Source organism: Poromitra crassiceps (assembly GCF_964638095.1).
Source record: "Poromitra crassiceps genome assembly, contig: HAP1_SCAFFOLD_59, whole genome shotgun sequence".
Lineage (NCBI taxonomy): Eukaryota > Metazoa > Chordata > Actinopteri > Beryciformes > Melamphaidae > Poromitra > Poromitra crassiceps.
The window spans coordinates 1,414,147-1,435,965 of NW_028152258.1; the positions used below are offsets into that span (position 1 = coordinate 1,414,147).

Sequence of the window (21,819 nt, forward strand, 5' to 3'; positions counted from 1 at the left end):
CCGTCACTCTCGAAGTCATCAGAACGCTCGTCGTGTGCTTCTTGGTCCTGCCCAACAACGTGCTGTACCTGCTCGACAGCACCAACGGCAACGCGCCTGGGTTCCAGCGCACGCGTTGCACTAACGATCCGCAAGACGGCGAGGTCGAGGAGCCTGCCTACGGACAGGTCTACCTCAGAAGCGGCATAGCCACGGTTGTGCTGGGCTGCGCCTCACTCGTCATCTCCATCGTCTCCAGCTACTTCGCCGGCCTAAGCAAGTGGAAGTTGGCCACCAAGTACGGGCTCAGCAAAAGCGTGACCGACGGCAAGAGCACCCTGATCGTCTTGGTCTGCCTGGGGATAGGCAACGTGGAGCTCATCATGGCCGTGGTGGCAGGCTGCATGGAGCTACTGTACCGGCCCCTGGTCAACTCTCTCACCAGGTGGCACAGCATGGAGTACTCCATTGCCATCATCAACATTGTGGTTGTGTTTGCCCACGTCTGGGGCTCACTTGTGATCGTCAGAAGCGTACTGGGGCTCAAGAACGACCTGGACGATGATACCGAGTTAGCCGCTGGGACCTACTGCGCGCAAAACCCAACTCATCAGCCGTACACTAACTCCAACTACGCCGGCTATTGTGCCACCAACTCGTCCTCGACCTACCGCCCCGAGTCATCCGTATTCCAACGGCAGCACTAGGACCACGGCGAAGCGGGAAACGGGCGGCATGCAGTCCATGTACAGCCCCCGGATCGCCTGTGCGCGCTATCCCAGAATACCGAGAGGTGCAACGTGGCCTGTCTCTCTCTGTGTGTATGTGTGTGTGATGCTTGTGTACCGTCAGGTGTCTAGCTGTCAACTGTTTTTTTTTCTTTTTTGGATTAGTGTTGGCCTTTGTCTTTCATTTTCTGTACTGTATCCTAATGTCAATAAACATCACACAACACCTTGTCCCCGGTTTCTGAGCGTTTTCTTTTATTGATCACTTTACACGACATTGAAATGAAAAACAGACAAGAGTCTACGTCTATCAGCAATCTACAGGAAATTATAAAAAGTCCGTCCTCTGACAGATATATGTCATCCTCTAACAAATCTGTGCGGCTCCGAAGAAAAATGCTATCCTCTGACAGAAATGGCTTCCACTGTCAAATCTGTGTGCATTTTGTCAGAGACACACCAAACCCATATTGCTAATGCAGCACAGAATTGCCAGAGGAGACCGAGGTCTACCGGAAGCATTAGTGAACACATACATGTAGTACAGAATGTGACGGCTGTGTGATGATTGTATAAATGTGACCTAACACCATATAACTGAATACAAGGACACACTCAAATAAAGAACAGAAATGGATTTATGTATTATTATTTATTTTCCTTTATCATTATTGATTTATTTGATTTTACTTAGTTAGGGTTAACTCCATCTCGAACAGCGTACGGCGATGAAGTGGAGGTACTTGCTCACTCTCCTCCTTGTGTTTCTTCCCGGGAGTCATCTCCCCCTCCTTCGGCCCGCTGTCTGTTCTGGATCTCGAAGCCTTCGCTGAGGCGGCTGAGGAACTCAAATCTGTTCAGTCCAGAAATGCGCAATAAATATGTGTCTGTTTCAGAACTGGGGGTTGACAATTTCCCTCCATCTTCCGCTGCTCCGTCTCCTCCTCCTTCTGCCTCTTGTGCGTCCAGCAGGTCAAAGCCTTTGTTGATATGTGTCAGTGCCTGAAATCTGTCCTGTCCGCGGACGTGTAATAGATATGTGTCAGGACTGGGGGTTGAACATTTCCTTCCATCTTCTCCTGCTCCGTCTCCTCCTCCTTCTGCCCCCTGTGCGGCAATGGCATCAAGGGCTTCTCCTGCTCCGTTTCCTCCTCCTTCTGCCCCCTGTGCGGCCATGGCATCAAGGGCTTTGTTGATACGGCTCAGTCTCATGTAGGTGTCGTGTCCGCGAACATGCAGGTCAAAGACCAGAGGCTCTACTGATGTAAAGCTCTGCATGTTCAACGTTAGCCGGAAGGAATCTTCGATCTGCCCCACCAGGCAAAAGGGCTGTAGTTAGGCAGGACCTTCAAAAACACCTTATATAGCTGCTCCCTCTTAGTCACAGGGGCCCGGATGCGTCCGGGCATGTCTCACTCTGCTTCTTCGTCAGAGGGGCACAGAACTGTTGTTCTTGTATATGGTGCTGTAACAAGCACTCATTTCTCTGACAAAAATGAGATCCTGTGACAAGTGCTCATCTCTATGACAAGAATCCAAACCTCTCGCAAAAAAATATATCTCTGTTTATATATATTGCTATACATGTACAACCTGGTGTAACGCTTCTCTCTGTCATGACCTGTGAAACGTGTGAAGAATAAAATAAAAAAACACATACTCTGATAATTCTTGTAGAACATAGTTTTTATTTGTGCCATTGGTCAGTTGCACACTCTGGTCCTGGCTCACTGTTTTCATTCCTGCTGTGGCACGAGCGTGATGTCCGTTGTGTACTTGTGAATCCTCGACCCCGGCAGTGTTAGCCTGTGCTACCCAACCAACCTTTTTCGCATCAGTCTTGGTCAGAATCTATCCCGTTGTTTTGAGACAGCTCCGGGTACATCTGCTGCCTAGGTCTCTGGCCATACAGATGCCACGGTACACTTGCCGGTCGTTCAGTGGCACGCTGGGTCACATTGCACGCGTTCTCATCCGGCCCAGTGCGCTCGGTCTGCTGAGTCTGCTGGTGCGGATAGAAGTGGTTCTGGGTCTGAAAGCGGCCTCCTCCGTTTTCCTCGTTATATTGCCGGTGCTCCGAGACTGGATGAGGCTGAACTATCACAGGTGGAGCTGAGGGATTTGGAGAGCTGGACGAAGTCTGCAGCCAGCTCTGGGGTATATCTTTCATGGTGCCACGCACCACATCGGGCCTGCTGCTGCACAGCTTGGTGGTGATGGACCGCCCGCGGGTCGTCTTGCGTGACATGCAGTAGCGGAACAACAGGAAAATGTAGTAGCGGTTCAGCTTCCGCGGGTCCTCAGCGATAACTTGGGGAATGTTCAGGTTCACCTCGTTCATGGCCTTGCACTGCATCCAGTGGAGGTTATCGAGATCGGCCTTGGGCACTGTGCCAGAGTCCTTCTCCCACATGTTCCGCAGGAGGTCAAGCTCTGACTGCTCGATGCTGACGTTGAGCGTCTGCAGCTGCAGGCCGGAGGCAGGAGCCCCGGCCATGATGAGGATCTCGAACAGCTCTGGAGATGCATCGTCGGACAGCACCAGCTCCTCACGTATCACGCTCACCATTATTTACCCCTCCGTCTGAGGATCAGGCTTCCGCAGCAGGCGGGCAGTAAATAGTCGTTGCGTTGTCCATAACTTGCCTCGTTATTGTTCCCTTCTTGACCTTTCTGGCCAATAGGGCGCTGACAGACTGTAGCCTCAGCACTGGGATCACCGAGCTGACATAAAGCTCTTTTGCCCTAATTAGGACCTACACAGGCTGAGTTCATGAGCTGTGAAATAAACAGACTCCAAATGCATGCAGCCTTGTGTGTGTGTGTGTGTGTGTACGGCAGAGGGACTACCATAGGCTCAGACAAAGGTATAGCAACACACAGCAAAACTTTTCTGATCTGTTCAGCCTAATGTATGAAAGTACAACAAAGAATGCAACTTGACTGGTAGATTTACAACATTTATTCTATTGTATGTAACTATTACCACACAACGTTTATTATAAACACAACCAACATAAAAACCAAATAAACTACAACAACAAATCTTCAGTCTTCCTCCGACTCACAGCTTTCTCTCTCTGGCCTCTCCTCCTTCTGAATCCCAGTGTTCCTTGAAGGCCTCGAGTACCATGTCCCTCAGTTCCTGGGGATAGATGAGAATCCTTCTCCTCTAAAATACAGAGAAAACTACACAATGTAAGGACCCGGCAGTGCGTAACATCAATGATGTATACACGAATAGAGAATATCACAAATTAATCGAATTGTTCTGGACAAGCACCTGAAGGTTGAGGGGGCGACGCACAGGCCTTGCCGCTTGCTGCAGGTACCTCAGTGGCAGGGCGGCGCGCTCCGTACTCGAGGCACGTGCGAGTGGCATAGGACTCTGCGACCGATGGGGGGGCCACATACCACTTGGAAGATGTGCCTACACCATGACACATGGCGACGCACACCCGATCCCGCTGCTCTTTGCTGAGCTCACGCTCGGCCTGGTACAAAAGAGTGAGTGTTGAAGATGCCGTCAAATCATACCCTGAGAGGGGAAGCCGAGTCCATATGACAGAATTTATATCTATCAATCTGCCAAACTCACCATCGTTGCGATAGAGGCGCGGATGACGTTGATCGTCACACCACTTATTTTAATCGAGTTGAACACCGTCCCCACCATCTCCCCCAGTTTGGCCATAACTCCCCCGGCCGAGTTAAAGAAGAAGGTAGCCTGGGACTGGTAGCCCGGGAGCGTGTGGCGGATGGTGGCGAACCTCCGGAACCAGGTGTACTCCTCAAGCGTGAGGACAATTCCTGCTTGGCCAAAGGTGCCGGCCGTCTTATGCTCTGCCACCTGGAGTCGTAGACGAAAATGTAGTAGTGTGTTCCAGCCAAAGCCGAATACAGATACAGGAATACACAAAGCGATATGTACAAAACATCTCATGCTTGGTAAAGGTTACCATTACGTACATTGATGACGTACACGTCCTCGTCCTGCTGTGGGTTTTCCACCTGAAGGGGGGTCAAATGTGTGAGCACCCCTTTCCGATGGCCGCTTAGGGAGAATACATACCCCGCCAGCCACCCGACAAAGCGCTTGAGGGCTTCCACGCTGCCTGGGCTTTTCAGCAGTTTCTCTGATACATCGATTTAAAGAGACAGTTATTTCACCCAATATTTCGTATAATGGCTGTGGATCTAGTCGTACGGTCTAGGATATTTCACACTTACCCAGGCAATTGGGGATTCTGCATTTTGCCACTCTGCGGAATTCTTCCAACTGGGCCCTGCTCAGGAGAAACTCTGTAAAGTATTAAATTGCAAAGTCAGATAATTCACATACAAAAAAAAGAAAGAAAGATAAGAAAATTTCATACAAAATGTTGTACTCACTGGCCTTCTCCAAAGCTTTTCGCTGACGATGTCCCAGCAGCTCAGCCTCGAGAGCATCCTGCTCCTTCTTGAGGACTTCCAAAAGGGAGCTAAAGCGGCGAGATCCCAACCTCACCTGAGGATAATAGATAATCCAAAACAAAAAATACATAAAATGCAATTAACAATGTCTGTATGGGTGTCTAAGTAGCTTTGGAAATTGTAAAGTGTTACATTATTACATTGCTGAAAAGTAATCCACTCAACACTGCTACTCATACCCCGTTGAAGGCCTGACTATGCACATAAATCAGGAAAGTCCGCACATGGTACACTCGGGTCTTGATAGTAGGTATTGCAAACTGTGATCGCAGGTCTTTGAGCCACCTAAAACAATATATATATAAGTAGAACTAATGCTCTGGTAATTGACACAGGTAGCAACAACAATCACACCATGGTGTGTGTGTGTGTGTGTCTGCGACAAAAAAAGAAGAAAAATATAACTTACATTTGAAGTTTCCCTGGCTCATCAATATAAGTAAGGGACACATTCAGCCCGCTGTCGCCACTTCCCATGGCCCTGATGAACTCCATTACATGCTTGACCCCCTGCTTGCAGTTCTCTTTTTTTTTCTTTGAGGCATTGGAGTGTAGGCGACTGCTCAGCCAGCGATCGGTGAGGTCCCCTATAAGCAGTAAACAAACACAATAATTGTCAGGCAAATGTAAAGGTGATACAGTCATTATAAAGGTTTGTGCTGAGCGACAAACCGATTGTCATCCTTGCCCGTCGCCCCTCCAGAGCCCTGGGCGGCAGAACCGCTGGTTGGTCGCGCCGCCGGTCTCTTCCCTGAAGGCTGTCAGAGTCTGATTCATCTCGCCTCGGTCTCTTCTTTGCATTTTTTGGGTCCTTGGCGCCCCAGCTGCCACTGGCGACGGCGTCCGCCAATTTACACTCTAAGTCAACCACTAACTTTTTTAGCTCCTTGACCTCATGCCTCGTTGACTTATCCTCTCCCTTCTTTTCTTGCAATTCTTTCAGGCGCTGCCGGATTTCTCCATTTTTCTCTTTAGCCAGTACCTCTTTCCTCTCTTCCTCCTTTAAACGTAGAACATAAAGGGTTTGAAGCTGGAATCGTTATGGTTAAGTTCCAAAATGACCGGTGGTAACTAGAGAAATCTAAAGGTGATGTTAAGAAAGGTGTACAATCATACCCCAAAATCGATGTGCTCAACAGCGAGGTGTATGTCCAGCCTTTTCTTATACTCCCCGGCACACTTTCCTTGGTGGCAGGGCAGTGGTCCAGCGTACCTCAACACAAATCAGTTTTCAATATATGTTCAGCATAATACAGGAATTAAAGAAGCTCTGCCTAGTGCGGTAAAAACATTTTTTTTACTTACCTCCCGTGGTCAAGGGCAAGATAGAGTTTGCGCTCTTCCTTATCAAATATATGGTGGACTTTCATGAGGTGTTCAGGCAGGTTGACCAGCTTGTAGTAGCAAATGGGGCACAATCGAAGTGGCGGCATCTTTCAGGCCTTCAGTTTTTGCGAATATCTGTGCACAAACGCAGACACATTACAATTACAATGAACATAATACTTCTGGCATTCGTAGGAAACAATTGGTAAAGAAAATGTACTTCTAAAAGAAAAAGTAGGTAGCATTTTCGAGCTGGAATCCTATCAATAAAACACTTACAGATTACGCTTCTCCAAGACATGTACAAGACAAGACTCCAAGACACTGGTATTTTATAGCCACCACAGGGAGCATCCTGTCAGAGCGAGACAGAGTTGTCAGAGGATGGTGTTTCTGTCAGGAGATATCTTTGTTAGAGGACAGCCTCTGAAAAACGCCCCTCTTACAAAATCCTCTCCTCCGACAAAAAACTCTTCTCTGACAAAACGCCCGTCGCACAAAATCCTCTCCTCCTCTCCTCTAGAATGGTACAGGTTTTAAGCCCAGTTTTCTGCTCCAGATAGTCTTGTAAAACTAACACCCCCCTGCCCGAAGTATCACTTTCTGTCTTTTCCCTTCTGGTGTGAGGACCTCCAGAAGTCAGATTTTCCCATCAAAGGAGAAAAAAAAACGCATACTCTGATCATATCGAATATTGTTTTTTATTTTTGTCATTGGAACCCCGGTAGTCGCAATGCCGCCTTCGGGCTATTGGCGGATCAGAGTGGACGGCACGGAATTCGACGTCCGCAAGGCCGTCCTCTGCGGCTGCAGCCCATACTTCCGCGCTGTCTTCGCCCACGGTTGGACGTCGCAGGACGACGTCTACGAGATGGACGGCCCCGTGTCGACGAACGCGATGCGTCTCCTCCTAGACTCCGCCGACGCAGGCTCCGTCCCGGTGACCGAGAACAATGCGGAGGAGCTGTTGATAGCGGCGGATTACCTCGGCTTCGCCGGGGTGAAACGCTCCTGCTGCGAGTTCCTGGAGGCGCGGCTCCACCCGGGGAACTGCGTCGGCATCTTTACCTTGGCAGACCTATACCACTGTCCGGACCTGAGGAACGAGGCCTTTCTCTTTATCCTGCTGCGCTTTGAGCAGATCGCCGCGTACTCCGAAGAGTTCCTGGGACTCTCTCTCGAGCGGTTGACGGACATCCTCGGACGGGACGATCTGAACGTGGGGCGGGAGAGCGCCGCGTTCGAGGCCGCGCTCCGCTGGATCGCCCACGCGCCCGAGGAGCGCGAAGGTCACATATCCGCGCTACTGCCCAAGATCCGCCTGGCCCTAATGGCCACGGACTACTTCGTCGACCGGGTGAAGAACCACGGTCTGGTGAAGGACGACGCAGAGTGTGAGGCGATCGTCGCCGAGGCCGAGAGGGTCATGCGTGATGTAAACGCCCAGATTCGGCCGCGCCAGCCGCATGCCGTCCTGTTGGCCGTCACTCGAATCAGGTTTGGCGACGGTACAACTTCGAGGATTCGGCTATACGATCCACGTGACAAGTTCTGGGCCAATGTACCAAACAGTGAACTTCGGCCTATGCAAAATTACAGCGCCGCCGCTTTCCTAAATGGCGCTGTCTACTGTGTTGGCGGCTACATGAGCGATGAGAGAGGTTCGTTCTGCATTAACACCAGCGTGCGGAAGTTTGACCTCGGTACCCGTACTTGGCACGATGTGGCAGCCATGCATCATCCTCGCCCAGGGGGGCACAGCTTGGCAGTACTGAATGGCAGTATCTATGCCATGGGAGGCAAGGTAGGAAAGGTACAAACCGAGCAGGACGGGTTCGAGAGAGGCATCGTGCACGACAGTGTCGAACGCTATGATCCTGAGACCGACAAGTGGACTCTGCTCCAACCTATGAACGGGAAGAGGATGCACGCCAGCGCCACAGTACTGAACAACAAAGTCTACATCTGCGGTGGTGTAGTATATCGTCGTGTGACGGAGTATGAGCACTCTTATGAGACACATGAGGTCCTGGACACGGCCGAGTGCTACGACCCAGACACCGACCGGTGGACGAAGATCGCCCGCATGAGCGTCGAGCGTTCCCACTTGGGCGTCATTGCCTACAGACAGCGCATCTACGCAGTGGGCGGCCATGGTTTGGCCGGACGACTGCGCAGCGCCGAGGCCTACGACCCGCTAACCCAGAGGTGGAGCGCCGTGCCCGACATGCCGGAACCACGCACCAACTTCGGCATCGGGGTGGTGGACGACCAGTTGTTTGTATGCGGAGGATCACCCGACAGCTCCAAGGTGGAGAGCTACAAATGGAGTACCAACAAGTGGCACGAAGCCTGCGGGATGGGGGAGGATTGCATTTCAATCAGCTGCTGTGTGGCAAGCGGACTGTCCGACATGGCCGAGTACTCCGTGCCCCGCTACACCACGGCGCGTCTACGCAGTGGCCGGCAGTTATATCGGAACTAGACTGCACAGCGCCGAGGCCTACGGGCCGCTAACCGACACGTGGAGCGCCGCGCCCGACATGCCTCGTCCGCGCAGCAGCTTCGGCATCGAGGTGGTGGACGACCAGTTGTTCGTATGCGGAGGATCCCCCAACAGCTCCAAAGTGGAGCGCTGCGACTGGAGCACCAATGAGTGGCACGAAGCGTGCGGGACCGGGATGAGAGGCATTAGGATTAGCTGCTGTGTGGCACACGGACTGTCCGACATGGCAGAGTACTCACAACCTGGTCTAAAGCTTCTCTCTGTCATGACCTGTGAAACAGTGTGAAGAATAAATTAAAAACGCATACTCTGATCATTCTTGTAGAATATTGTTTTTTATTTGTATCATTGGAACCCTACAACTGCTGTACATAGCGTCAACTCCATGCTCATCACAGAGGTCTATATTTGTCTCTATTTCTTTTCTATGATTTACTCTAGGGGTTTGCTCTGCCCCACCGGTTATTCTCTCTTCATATATTTGTATTTATACCAGAACCCCAGAATGCCAGCACCAATAGCCATCAGCATTAAAACTAAAATGTGACACTGTGTTCTTTGTATTCTTTATTTTCGCAGGTGCAGAAAACACACATACACAGAAAATCAAAATCTGGTTCACGAGGCCCAGGGCCCTATGTAGAATTTCAGTAAATCAACAACATATATCAGGTAACAGAAGTGTCACTCCCACTATTTGTCCTGGAGTGTCTCAACCTTGACGGTGTCTTCAAGCATCTCAGCATCAGCGCTCCCCAAGGCCGCCACGGACGTCTTTGCCTTGGTTAAGTGCTTCGCATACATCATGTAGTGGCCGTAGTCCCTCGCGGCCAAACCAAACCCGTGTTCGTCAATGTCGCGCCAGAGCAGCTCGGTCAGCCAGTTTTCGGGCCACGGGACGTATGAGGGGTGGCACACCTTGACGACGTTCATGGCATTGTAGGTGGTAGCACCGCGTTCGCCCTTGGTGGCAAAGGCGCTGTCGATCAGCATGGTGTCCTGCCCCAGGCAATCCATCATGCACAGGTCGAGCGCGAATGGGCGGCGCTGCAGTGCACGCACGGCGACCGTCATCCTGCACAGATCCTCCTGGTCTGCAGAGGGGGCGTGTGACACTCCTGGCCTGCCACGAAAGTTGCTCAGCATGACCTTGACGCTGTCAGCCTCGCTGACCAGCCTAAACACCTCGCGAAGGATCAGCTCCAGGCCCCGGCACACCGCCGCAACGCTCAGGCCGTTTTCCTCAGCCAGATGGAAGAGATTCTCCGGGGCCGCCAGCCGCACATCGGGCCCGTTGGCGAGGTCGAGCCGGAGGTGGCGGCCAGGCTGCTGCGGGTCGTCGAAGTTGAGTAGTGCGAAGTAGTGGTATACGTCAGCCAAGCGGTCTGGTTTGAAGGTGAACAGCAGGTTCTGGAGAAGTTTGCGCGGCTCCATTCCGCTTGTCTTGCACGACAGCGGTTTGCGGTACTCGGGCACCTTGTCGAAGATGGCCACGCGTACCTTCGCGGTGCGATTTCTGTAGCTCGCCTCGAACTTGGTCGCTTCGTCCTTGCCCGCCTGAACCAAGGGCGTTGACTTCAGGCCCGCCGGCAGGTAGAGCTGGTGGCGGAACACACCCGTGGGTAGCCGAAGGTGATCCGGTGTGCAGATGCGCTGACTGTACAGGTACAATCTCTCCAAGACGGCCCGCGTAATCCAGCCGAAATAAGACCCGGACCAGTCCTCAACGTACTGCGTGATCGCCCTGGCCGTAACGTTGTCCCTTAAACGTATAAACAAGTCGCCCCTGTGGACCTGGCAGGTCTGCCGGTTGATCAGCCACAACAGCAGGTAGACCTTGCTCAGCGAGACTTCGTTCATCTCAGCCAGGACATCGTGCCAGATGAACACGTCCGTCTGCTTCTTCGGTGCAGAGCGGGACGTAAGCGGGAGCTCCACTGGTATGGTGCGATCGGCGAGCGCTTCCATCTCAGACCTAAGGTCCTTGAACTCAGTGGAGTTAGGTTCAATGAAGCTGGTCACTCCCTTGACCAGCTGCTCCCAGGCATCTGCTTTGTTGCCAGAGCAGAGGGCCCAGCTGGTCACGGCAGTCAAAGGCTTGTACAGCAATGCTGACTTGATGCCCTGTTCCAACGGCAGCCAGTACTTGTGTAGGATGTCATGCAGGATGTCGAGCATCCTCAGGCAGGTCTCGGTGTAGGAAGGCAGCGTGTCGGCGGACCCGCACAAGAAGCAACGGTTCTCGGACATGGTGTTGTTGTAGAGGCGGTCGAGGGATCTTGACTGAGGTGCGGAAGTGCGGACTGAGACCTCGCTGATCCGCTTAGCCTCGCTTAGGCTAGTAGCTTAAATTCATTGTCAACAAGCCCTTCTTCTAGGCCGTCACCAGGAGTCAGACCGGGGCCTCTATTCGACCAAGCTCAGAAAGATAGACACAACAACACCCTAGGGGTTACAGTCAAATATGTTTTTATTTTCTATTGTCTCACATCACACATCGAGTTACAACAGTGTCACAAACTCCTCAGTTATGCCAGCCCCGGAGCTAGGCGGTGTTCGCGTGTCGGCGTCGCCGTCCGTTTCTGAGCCGTCGCTGTCGCTGTCCGTTTCTGAGCCGTCGCAGTCTGAGTCGCTCTTCTCGTCGGGCAGCGTAACGTACATGGTGCTGACAGTGGTATGCAAGTACTTGTCTGGGCCGTAGCCGTCGGAGTTCCATTCAATGCAGCCGGCATCCGAGACGGACGCCGCAACACTCAGACGGACACTCTCGCTCTCCGTCGTTGCGCGTTGCGAGTCAGCTCGCACCACGAAGAGGGCTGCGTTGATCTCCGCCGGCTCTCGGAGCAGCGTCACACTCTTCTGTATGGCCGCAGTAGGGCTCACTGTCAGCGTCGCAATCCGAGACATGGTCATCGGAGACCTCAGAGTCTTAGCCGTCGCTGTCTGCGGCTGAGTCCGGGTGCCGCGGCCCGCAGTCGTGAACCATCAGTGTGTCTGAGTCGCTTGCGACTGACGTGGGCTCGAAGTTGTTAGCAGCAAGAGCGGCTCCGAGACGCTAATAGTTCAGTCGGCTGTCGGCGTCTACGGCCCCCCCGTCGTCCCCGCTCCTCCCAAAGCACGAGATGCAACGTGAGACGAGCGTGGGATAGTCGACCAGCAGCTCCGAAAAGATGGTCCTCTTGCACAACGGGCATGTGGTGTACACCTGCCTCATGTAGGTGAATGTCAGCGTATTGACCGACTCGGTGCAGAGGGGCATGTACATGACGGGGGCCTGGCAGCAAGACGAGCTGAAGGCCATCCTGTCGAAGTCAAACTGGACGTCGATGTTCTTGGGGTTGCCCCGCACTTCGGCTGAGCGGAAAGTCTGGTTCTTGAGGCAGCTGTAGCAGCGCATGTCACACTCGTCAACGCGGGGCTTGCCGCGCGGCTGGCCGGGCACCAGCAGGAGCTGGTGGTAGGTGGGCTCGATCCAGTTCACGTAGCAGTTGAGCACGGCGTACAGCGTCGTCAGCACACGCTCGTGCAACCCGGCCAGCTCCGCGAAGTTCTCTTGGTTGATGAGTTCGACCGCGGGCTTCAGCCATGGCATGCACGCAGCCGCCAGCTCCAGCGGGCTGTCGGTGGTGTAGGCCATAGCCAGCCTGTAGTAGCAGCCGAGGCCCCACTGGAGGTCGCTCTTGACCAAGCCCGCGTGGCCGACCTGCTTCACCTTCTGAAAGGCCTTGGTGAGCCTGTTCTGGTATGACTGCTTGGCCTTGACGAAGCTCAACTTGTGCCACTTGATGCCCGGGCACTGGCCGTCACCGGACCTTCCGGTCGCCGCCGTCCTCGGGCGATGCTGCCTGGCTAAGACGGAGCCCTGAAATAGGAGCCCGGCCGCCTCCTTCACGCCCCTGAACCGGGAGGCGTGCTCCGGGGTATTAGGGCCCGGGTTCCTTGACAAGTACCTATAAAAGTGCGCCATCAGTCCTAATCTGAGTAGATGCTTCTTGTTCTCCCTAGCTGAAACCTCCTCCCTGCTTGGCAGCCAGTTGGCGTTTTCCCCCTTCTCGCCCGGAAACAGCGCAGCAGCCAGATCGTCCCACAAAAAGAGACAGAAGGCGTACGCCTTGTCACAGCCCCGAGTGTTGGTCTTGCACGTCAACAACTTCTCTAGTTCCTTTCTCTCACGGTCGGCTCCAGACCCCCTCGGACTCTTAGAATGGCGGGTGGCGTAACTAAGACACTGAAGGTAAACCTTCCCCAGGAGAGTTTTTGCCTGACGGTGGGACCGGGCCACGCCAACATCGATTACGGGATGGAGCTGTCGCCCATGACCCACGTCCTTGTCGACTCCCCGCCTGTCTTCCATGTCTACTGCCCCGCCGTCGTGCCGAGCAAGGTGCTCGTGCTGCATGGCGAGCACCTGGGCCACTTCCTGACTATCCAGGGCAGCCCTCGCACCATGGACAAGGTCCCTCACCGCTCCCACGTCACGTATGAGCAGGTGGCCTGGCAGAGCCTGGTCAAACTGCAAGGCGAAGAGGCTGTCCTCTCGGCGTTCGTAGGCTCTATGACCTCGGACAATGTGCTCGCCGAAATACAAAAGCCTTCTGGCGAGGCCCAGCCCTGGATCGTGTTCAGGGAGACTTCGCTGGAGGCGGCGGCCTTCATCTTGCAGCTGCTCCAGAAGTTCTCGCCGATTGACCTGAAAACCGACGATCCCATTCCGGGGCCCGACGGATCAGAGCCTCGGCACATGGTGTTCATGTACCTGACGCAGCTGTTTGCCAGGTGCGTGGCTCTGAACATGGAACCCCAGGACCTGGCGATGGTGCTGAGCGCAGCCTCCGCGCCCTTCCTGGAGCACAACTTTGTCGACCCGCTGTTTGCAGCGACGCTGACGAAGCCCATGTGGCTGCCGGTCGGCGGCGTCTACAGGCTTTTCCAAGGCTTCCACATCTGCCAAGGCGAGGACGTCACCCCATCTACTGCAGGCTTCTACTGGACCGGCGCCGACATAGCGGAGCGACTCGCGCACAAAAACAGGTTGACGGAAAGCGAGTGCCGAGCCCTATGGTTTGTTGCCCCGCAGATGGGAGACCGAGCGGCGGCGCTCGAGAAAAACAAGGCGCTTGCCCAGGTGCCGATGGGCGGGCCGGACATGTATGGTAAGAACCTCTGCATCTACGAGTACCTGCTGTCAGACAACATGATGGCCTACCTGCAGTGCCTGGTGTTTGCGACGATGCGCAACATGCTGCCCTGCCACAACAACAGCCAGTACAGCCAGTCGGACCTGGACAAGGCCGGCGGCAGCGTGTTGCTGCTGCGCGATGCCATAGTAAATCAAACAGAGACACTCTACAAGAGCATCAAGGACGGGTCACAGGGGAACATGTTGCTGTGCTCGGGGGTAGGCTTCAGGCCCCAGACCGGGGGCGCGATGCAGGACTGGGGCAAAGTGTACACGTCACAGAAGGAACAGCGGCCCGCGACCAAGCAGCACAGCAGCTCCTCCAAGCAAAGCGGCACCTTCACCTCGGTTGCGATGACCATGAGCGGGGGCACGTACATGTCGGAGGCCATCGACATTTCCCTGGCGGGCGCAAAGACGGACAAGCTAAAGCTCAATTCCAAGGTGGGCGCGATGATGGCCAGCCCGTTCAAGTGCGGCTCGGGCATCAATGCTAAAGCATCCACGGTAACGAGTATTGGGGTGTACTCCCGCTGGCACCGATTCAACGAAACCGAGTTCACCGAGGTGGGAAACGTACTCGACCCGAACGACCCCAGGTTCGACGAAAGAATGAACAAAAGCGACATCGAAAGGGACCACACCTACCGGTTTCTCGGCACCAACGGCAACATGCCCATGTGCCACTTCACACTGGCCCTGTCGATCCGCCAGGCCGTGGCTTTCGCCATGGGCTTCTTCTGTGCCGAGCTGGCCCGGCTTGTGCATGCCCCTAACCCCAAGCACGGCTCCAACCTGTACAACGCTCTGTTGTGCCTGAATGCACAGCTGATGCCCAAGAAGGGTAACGAAGGCGAGACGGTGAACATGCTGACAAGCTTCAAATGCTGCGACCCGCTGAATATCAAGGGGAAAGCTTTTCCCGAGGGCAAGCCGTGGTCGTCCGGGCTGAACTTGGACTCGCTGGAATGGCTAGACGCTGACCGGTGTAATACGCTCCCCCCAACGCTGGGGCGGACGCTCCGCTATCTCGGGAATACGCGACTGAAGGTTGACAATCTGCTTCAGCAAAACGACAAACTTGCGTACTGCAAGGTCCAGTTAACCCGCGACTCAAGGATCCTGCATACGGAGACGATGTTCAACAATGCTCGGGCACAGGTACTGGCCCCGGTCATGATCGACACGTCGCTGTGGATCTTCGCGGACCTCCACACTGGTACGTTCGGCTGCATGAGATTTTGCAGGAACAAGGACTATTACTACATCAATGTGCTGAGCAACCAGTGCATCAACGGGGATGTTCGCGGCCAGCACGGCAGGGCAGCTTACACAGAGTCCGAAGCCGTCCCGGAGCAGTCCATGTTTGCCACGGTAAAGAATGAAACTGATCTCATGCTCGTGGCCCGCATCCAGGTGTCTAGGCTCAACGCCCTCTTCCCCAAGATAACAGAGGAGTCGTACAGATCTCTTGTGGCCAAGATACAGGCCAGCCAGATCGAACTGGATAAGGACGAGAGACCCCTGTTTGAGCTGGCCAAGAGCAGAGCGGCCAAGCTGCGCGCACACGACACGTCCGAGGGCTACGGCGACGCCGTCAAGCGGAACTGGTTCAACGGAAACGAGGACAGTAAGGAGGAGGATCCGTACGATCACATGTTCGATGACGACGACTAGGGCAGCCATTCCGGCATGTCGGCACGCTGACGAAGACGCTATAGAGTTCCTGCAGCAACCAAGAACAAAATGTTTCATACCAAACGCAATAAATCTGCTAAATTCATAAACGTTAGACTCATCCAGATCAGAACCATGCCCGTTATCGCTGTTGTCTTATGTACCCTATCATTTCCTGTGCCGTGTACTTTCCATAATGTGCAAGCAAACCTGTAAAGCCAAAGGCAAATTTCCACATTGTGGACAACAATAAATTGAACTGAATTTAATTGAATGTCTCTCTGCAGTATGCAGATGCCTGTCTATATATCCATATATTTTCCTGCAATAAAGAATACATATTTCGATCTGAAACCCTTTTTGTCTCATTCTCTCATCATTACAAACTCGCACATCGGGCTGCTGTTGCACAGAGGTTTATTGTACAAGGGACAAGGGAAGAGTAGCATACGGGGAAGAGTAGCATAGGGCACTGATTATGAGAACTAGGGCAGCCATACTGGCCCGTTTCTGTCTAGCCCATGATCCTGTTGTGTTGTGTCTACTGTTGAGATGAAAAGAGTCTAGGAAAAATATATGAAGGCAGGTTGTCTTTAGAATAGATGGCTGCTGAGCCTTCATGTCAGTCTTCTGCCATCTCCTGTGAGGACCTTTACCTACTGTACTAACAGGAGCGAGCAGCCACACACTGACCCGGATCTAGGAGACAGACGCGCTTCCGATATGAGCGACGCGTGTGTCTATCCACCCGCCCAGCCCAACCAGGAGTCCGGCGTGATCGGACTGGTTGCGGGTGAGAGACCCCCACCTAAGCGCACCATGAGAAGAATGCCAGCCTACTACCAGCCTGCCAACTCGGAGGTGTTGTCAAAGGAGTGGCCGGATGTCAAAACTCGGCTGGGCAATTGCTGGTGGGGGGCAGCGACCCAGGCCGCCGTTTACAATGCACTAGAAGAAGCCGGCACCAACAACATGGTGTTCTCCGGGTACTTCCGCAAACATGTATACGGTGACCTGATCTCGGTCACTTACAACGTTGATGGTCACATCTGTGATGCCTCCGTGCGCGTCGAGGACGGCACTTTCTACTGCAAGCGTCTTGGCCCAAACAACCCAAACATCGGGCCGGGTACCCTCCAGTGGGTACTGGATGAACTGAAGGGGATATACGGGCGATCCTTCACCGCCCTTGAAGCAACCGGATCGCAGCCTGACGACTTCATCTCCAAACTGGTGATGCGGAAAAGAACCATGATGGCGGTGCTGGACAACGGCACCAATTGCTGTCATTATGTTTGCAAAAAATAAAATAAATAAAAATGAACACCTCAACCCAATCAGTTCCGTCTCCTTTGTTTGTCTGTGTTTTTGCTACTCCGTGTCATATAAGGGTCCACAATGCAGTTCATTATGTGCACAGTGTGGTGCTAAGGATGGTTGACAATGAACACAGCACAATAAGGACAACACTAAGGTTCTGGTGAGAAAAGTTTAATGAACACTGATACACAAGGGGGCAGGGTAGGGAGGACCAAAGTCATTTACTATACAATGTTATGTTACCGGTCTGTTGAGTGCCAATAAAGATGCGTTCACAAGAATAAACCTTCTGTCTTTGTCTCTCAGTTTTGGGGGTATGTGTGTACTGTGGCAGTGGGATGCTGGAAATATCGCTAAGGCACATGTTAGCAACACTCCAAACTACTACCTCGATGATGTGACGCAACAAGGGGACATTTATGGTACCAGGTTAAACTCTTTGGCTCCATCGATTTGGCCCAGCACGAAAACACCCAAAACGCGAGACCATGCCCCCCTCTGCCTTACTGCTGCTCGTCGAACTGAGCGACCCGGGCTCGGTGGCCTCGGTCGAATACGTGCGGGTGACGCTGTCCAAGCTGGGTCGAGAGCTCCCGCACCTAGTGGCAGTAAAGCCAGACGGCCAGGGCCGTGTGTGCGTAGACCTTGACAACGGCTTCTCCCCCGCCACGCATTGCCTCGTGCTCGTCGTGACCGATGCCTCGGGCGACAGGGCACACGGCCTGATCTCGGGCAGACACTTCCTCGACCCGTGCTACGCGGACGCCAGAGGACACCCCGTGAGACACATGGGCTCACTGGCCGGGGCAGAGATAGCGTGGGCCATGCCCGCCGAGGCCCCCCCGGGGGACGGCGACGACCGGGAGATCTACATGGGCAAGAACCCTGAGATCGAGGTGAGGAAGATACTGCGCGGGGTCTACAGGGAAGTCAGGCTCGCGGCGTCCGACATGTCCGCCGGGTTCGAGCTCGACGCCACAATGGTCCAAACCATGGCTGCACTCGCGGCGCCGTTGGCGTTCAAGGCCCTGTACGAGCAGGTCGTATTTCATCTGCCGTCAGGCGACCCGTCGCCGCCCCGACCCTGGGGCAACTCAGTCGTCCTGCGCCGGGCTCCAGCAGGCGGTCTGTCCTGCTCGGCTGTTAACCAGTGCTGCGACAAAGCGCACGACCCGATGCCCCCCGAGGCCAGGCTACGCATAGGTCTGCTGTTTGACGGGCTGGAGCTCAAGAGGTACGGAGGTGACAGAAGAGGTGGCAAGATTAAGATCGACAAGATCACGACGGACTACTGGGGCGTCTGCCTGGCGGCGTTGTGCTGCGACGCAGCGAGGGTCTGGGCCTGCGCCCTAGTGGAGCTGCACTCGGGGATCAGAGCTGGCCTGGGCCTGGAGGGCCTGTGCCAGCGCTGCGGCTACGCCTACCGACGGGACCCTAGCTTCGCCTGTCCCCCGGAACCGCTCAGGGTCCCAGGCGTAAAGCAGATTGACAGGATCCTCCTCGGGAACGTGTGCACAACCCTCTGCGCCGAAGCCCGGCGTCCCGGCGTCGACGACGAGCCCGTGAGGTACTGCATCAACCATGCTCGTGCATACAAAGGTGGCGAGGAGGAGCTTGCACAGAGCGCAAGCCGACGAGTCGTAGCGCGCCACTACGAATCGGAAGAACTCGCAGGCTGGGAGCTGTGGCAGTGCCTCAGTCGCTACGAGCGCAGAGCCTACGCCAGGAGCCCGGACGGACCTCTGTGCCCCCAAGCCCGGGCTGTCCGGCAAGTCGAACTTGACCGTATCTGCGAAAGCATTTCCTCCGGCGGCCGCTGCTGCTCCAGCTGCTACGCCTCCGGATCCTATGACTCACGCGACGGGACCCCAGTCTGGTGCTGGTGCGCCCCAGCGACCCGAGTTTCAGAGGATGGTGCAAGATCCGTGGAACTTTGGCGGGGATTTTCGTGTCAGGTTCTCGGATATCATATACGCGTCAATCCCCTCGGTTCCCGGGGCCGAGTGCACGACAGAGAATCTCAGGCTGATGTCTGAGGGCTTCCACAATTTTGTCAGCCTGTTAGATAAGGTGAGAGGCTCGGATGTATCTGGCTTGGTGACCGAAGCCCTGACGCAGGAGCTGTGCGGCGCGTATCACAGCATCGCCATGCTGCTGATGACCTCGACGATCGAGGCCAGGACCAAGATTGACAAACTAGCCTTGCAGTTGAAGGAGGCCCGGCAGGAAAAAAAGCAAGGAGTCATGACGCTTGAGACCGAGCTTGCCGAGGTCAGGCAAGCTGTGGCCAAGGCTCAAGAAGCTGGGAAGAAGGCAGATGAAGAGAGAAGCGCAGCCAAGGAGGCAAGGACCGAGGCCGAGGCCAAAGCGACAAAGGCAGATGAAGAGAGAAGCATAGCCGATGAGGCAAGGACCGAGGCCGAGGCCAAAGCGACAAAGGCAGATGAAGAGAGAAGCGTAGCCGAGGAGGCAAGGACCGAGGCCGAGGCCAAAGCGACAAAGGCAGATGAAGAGAGAAGCGTAGCCGATGAGGCAAGGACCGAGGCCGAGGCCAAAGCGACAAAGGCAGATGAAGAGAGAAGCGTAGCCGAGGAGGCAAGGACCGAGGCCGAGGCCAAAGCGACAAAGGCAGATGAAGAGAGAAGCGTAGCCGATGAGGCAAGGACCGAGGCCGAGGCCAAAGCGACAAAGGCAGATGAAGAGAGAAGCGTAGCCGAGGATGCAAGGACCGAGGCCGAGGCCAAAGCGACAAAGGCAGATGAAGAGAGAAGCGCAGCCGATGAGGCAAGGACCGAGGCCGAGGCCAAAGCGACAAAGGCAGATGAAGAGAGAAGCGTAGCCGAGGAGGCAAGGACAGAGGCCGACGCCAAAGCGACAAAGGCAGATGAAGAGAGAAGCGCAGCCGAGGAGGCAAGGACAGAGGCCGAGGCCAAAGCGACAAAGGCAGATGAAGAGAGAAGCGGAGCCGAGGCGGCAAGGACCGAGGCCGACGCCAAAACGACAAAGGCAGAGGAAGAGAGAGCCCAGGCGGTGCAGGCGCGTACCCAGGCCGAGGAGGCTAAGGAAGCCGCCGAAGCAAAGGAGGCACATACCACTAAGCTTACGATGGCCATGCTGGATGAGATGGATAGGAAAGTACGCACGCACGATGAAGAGACTCGGCTCGCCCAGATGGAGCTGGCTGAGGTCTCGTCTAAGTTCAACGTGGAGAAAGTGGAGCTGGCCCGTCTTCTACAGATGGTGAGGTCCGAAAATACCGATTTGAACAATAAGTACTTGGAGGATAGCCTTGCACTGGAAGAAGCTCAGGACCGCAACCTGAAGCTAGTCGACATGTGCCACAGTGTCAGACGGACCCTAGTCACACTGTTTCCAGAACTAGAGGAGGGGGGCGAACATTTAGGGCATTCCGACCTCTTGGCCAGGGCACAGGAACAGGTGGACAAGTTGATTGTAGATCTCAAGTTCATGATTGGATCCCACTGCATCAGGACCTCCGAGGACGGAGGAGGATACTTGTCCTGGCACCCCGTCAGCTCTATGGTCGGAAAGGTCAGGGAAACGATCTACAACTACATCGTAACAAAGCTCACTGTAGCCGCGCAGCCTATGGAGGGCGTTCTGCAGCCCAGGCTGCAGGCCTCTGGTAAAAGACGCATGGACCGTGGCAGCAAAGAACACCCCGCCAAGTTCAAGATCACGTCTGAAGACGGATCGCCGAGCGCTAAGAAGTGGGTCAATGCCGTCTTGAACATCAAAAATGAGCCCGGCGAGGACGAGTACCTGTACGTGCGAGAACAGGTCTGCGGAGCGCTGTGCAGGGCCCAACACGAACTGAGGATGGTTGAGCTGGGCACCCTCAAAGAGCTGCCTGGTCGGCTCGGCAAACTGCTCGGGGTTCCGGCGGACAACATCGAGGGGCCAGTGGCAGGCTGCCACTGTGATTACATGGTCAGGTTGGCGCAGCTGCTAAAGTGTCAACTGATTGTGGTATGGACACCCAGCTTGAGCTACCAGTTGTACGGCTTTGTAGCCGATGCTCCCGTGTACGTGCTCCTGGCCTGCGAGGGCACCCTTAAGGACTACCACATCGCCACGGTCGAGAAAGAGGGAAAGCCGTCGCTCTGCATGGTTAAGGACATAGCCAAGCTTACCAGCGGGTTGAACAGATTTATCCACCAGGAATCAGGCTGCGGGTCTCCGCCCGAGCCCGACCCTGGTGCGAGAGATCTACATCTAAACATAACCATGGTCAAGGTGCCAACATGCAAATTGTCTGATTGTATTGATTTAATTGTCTGACTTGGGCCTTTGTCTGTCTGTGTAGTATGTTCTATTTGCATGTACTATGTTTGACAATAAAGACAGTGCTGAATCAGCAACCGCATGTCTCGTCTCCTGTCTGTCTCATATTGTGCCTTAGCACAATGCCTTAGCAATGACAATACTGATACCAGATATTTACGTTCATAGAGGTGTCTTTATTTATTTGTGTTTTACAAAGTTACATCATGCAACAAGCCAGGTCAAGAAAGACATGAATTAGAACACAGAGCCAAAGCCGGAAGGGTCGTGCGCACAGTCGAGTCTGGGCTCCGAAGCGCCGCGGGCTGCAGTCGGCCTGACGCCGG

General features: G+C 54.4%; 1 protein-coding gene across 1 annotated transcript; it reads left to right on the forward strand.

Moving 5' to 3' along the window:
• Window positions 1-7,239: 7,239 nt before the first annotated feature.
• On the forward strand, window positions 7,240-9,298 carry LOC310800750 (kelch-like protein 10; the record flags this gene model as incomplete). Its single annotated transcript, XM_083664684.1, has 3 exons — window positions 7,240-8,209; window positions 8,486-8,662; window positions 8,967-9,298. 3 exons carry the CDS (start codon window positions 7,240-7,242, stop codon window positions 9,296-9,298), a joined length of 1,479 nt encoding a protein of 492 aa, XP_083520810.1.
• Between the last annotated feature and the right edge of the window lie 12,521 nt (window positions 9,299-21,819).